The sequence below is a fragment of the Hakea prostrata genome, chromosome 4, assembly GCF_041222555.1.
Source record: "Hakea prostrata isolate BN-2017 chromosome 4, UWA_Hpros_2, whole genome shotgun sequence".
Classification (NCBI taxonomy): Eukaryota; Viridiplantae; Streptophyta; class Magnoliopsida; order Proteales; family Proteaceae; genus Hakea; species Hakea prostrata.
Window position 1 is genome coordinate 38907386 of NC_142603.1, and position 1743 is coordinate 38909128.

Sequence of the window (1743 nt, forward strand, 5' to 3'; positions counted from 1 at the left end):
TTTGCCCTAAAATCAATAACCCATGGGGAAGGGGAATTACCTGCAGCATTTGCTACAGGAGTGGGATTACCCGATTCGATCAATGCCAATAATTGATGATAGTGCGCTGAAGTAAAGGAGGGGTAGAATTTGTTCTTGGGTTGATGGCGGCAAAGGATCGAGCAAAGTGTCCAGGTGATGTTGATTTAATGTGTGTATTGTTGCTCTTGGGAGGATAACCGTGTTTCTTAAAACAACAAGAATCTGAATGGCCGTCCATACAACAAAAATCACAGTGATACATAGGCTTCTTACCATTTTTAGAATGTATACGAGGAGCAGTGGTTGCAAGGGCAGATTAATGCAATGATGGATTCAGTAACTCATGGAGGGAGCGATGATGCTCCTCTTGCAATAGAAGAGAATAAGCACAATTGATGTTAGGCAAGGATTCCATCAAAGGAGTTAAGAATAAGAATCATTAAGGCCCATTAAAAATTCAAGTAAGCAATCTTGTCATTGAAGATCAGTGTGTTTTGACAAAAGACCACAAGTGCAGGGCAGGAACGAGTTGTATGAGTCGACTTCATCCCAAAAACCCTTGAGAATAGTATAATAAGATGCCAAAGAAGAGGTTCCTTGACGATGATTAGAAATGCTACGCCAGATCTCAAAAATTCGAGCATTTTTTTGAGAAAAACGATCACGAAGATCATCCCAAACCTCGTGGGCAGTAGAGATGTAGAGAATGCTATTAGCAATATCAGGTGAGAGAGCATTTAGCAACCAAGAAAGGACCATGCTATTGCATTGTGTCCATGCGTGAAGCTCCAAAGAATCAGCGGCGGGTTTAGGCAAGGAACCATCGATAAATGCAAGCTTATGTTTGGTCTCAAGAGCCATCCGCATCGTACGATTCCAAGTGGGATAATTATCATCACGTAAAAGCTGCGTGACGAGTATAGCACCAGGATTATCCGAATGATGTAGAAAATATGGAGAAGAACCATCAAAGTTGATGGAAACAGCATTATTGGAAGCAACAACAGCTATAGCAAGAGCATTGATAGATGGATCCGTCATTATAAAGGCAGCGGAAAGAAAACAACGTAGGGATCGTTTACTGCTCTTGAAAAACAAAATAGCTTCACTTGAAAAGGTTTGGATCGTCCTAAACTGATACCATGTTAAGATGATTTTGTGTAGAAGTGATTTTGTATTACCTCTTCATGTGTTTATATAATACAATCAAGTAAAGAATAAAATAAATGTAGCATGCTATACATAAGAAAAGAAATTATTTGCAACGGTCATATTATCCAAGATCTCCAACGGTCATATTCTCCCAAGATCTCCAATGGTCATATTTTCCAAAGATCTCCAATGGTCATATTATGGCTAATACATATCATTGTCATTAATTGCATTATCATCTTATAAGTGTGATGTGGAAATTATGAACGAATGCAAGACATGATTGTTAAGTTGAATTCACTGAGTTTTGTGGAACTCACTCCTTTATACGTGTTTATTTCCTTAGATTATTCTATAGGTTATGAGGACCCCACTCAAATGGAGGATTCATTGGCGATAGATTATCATAAGGGAGCAATTGGAGAAGAAGTGGACGAGCATGATGCTTCATGCCCGTCTTAGGATTGCTCTTATGGAGTTGGCTTCTAGTAGAGAATTTCTTAGATCACTTCCGCTGCAAAAAAACTACTATTTTCTTTCAAACTCTGATGTTTATTTGATTAACCTTAG

General features: G+C 38.7%; 1 protein-coding gene across 1 annotated transcript; it reads right to left on the reverse strand.

Moving 5' to 3' along the window:
• Positions 1 to 495: 495 nt before the first annotated feature.
• On the reverse strand, positions 496 to 1062 carry LOC149018832 (uncharacterized). The gene has a single exon (XM_089153982.1). It carries the CDS (start codon positions 1060 to 1062, stop codon positions 496 to 498), a length of 567 nt encoding a protein of 188 aa, XP_089010108.1.
• Positions 1063 to 1743: the final 681 nt, after the last annotated feature.

What these genes read in the sequence shown, in the direction of transcription:
- LOC149018832 (XM_089153982.1), bottom strand. Translation starts at nt 1,062, where the DNA reads ATGACGGATCCATCTATCAATGCTCTTGCTATAGCTGTTGTTGCTTCC.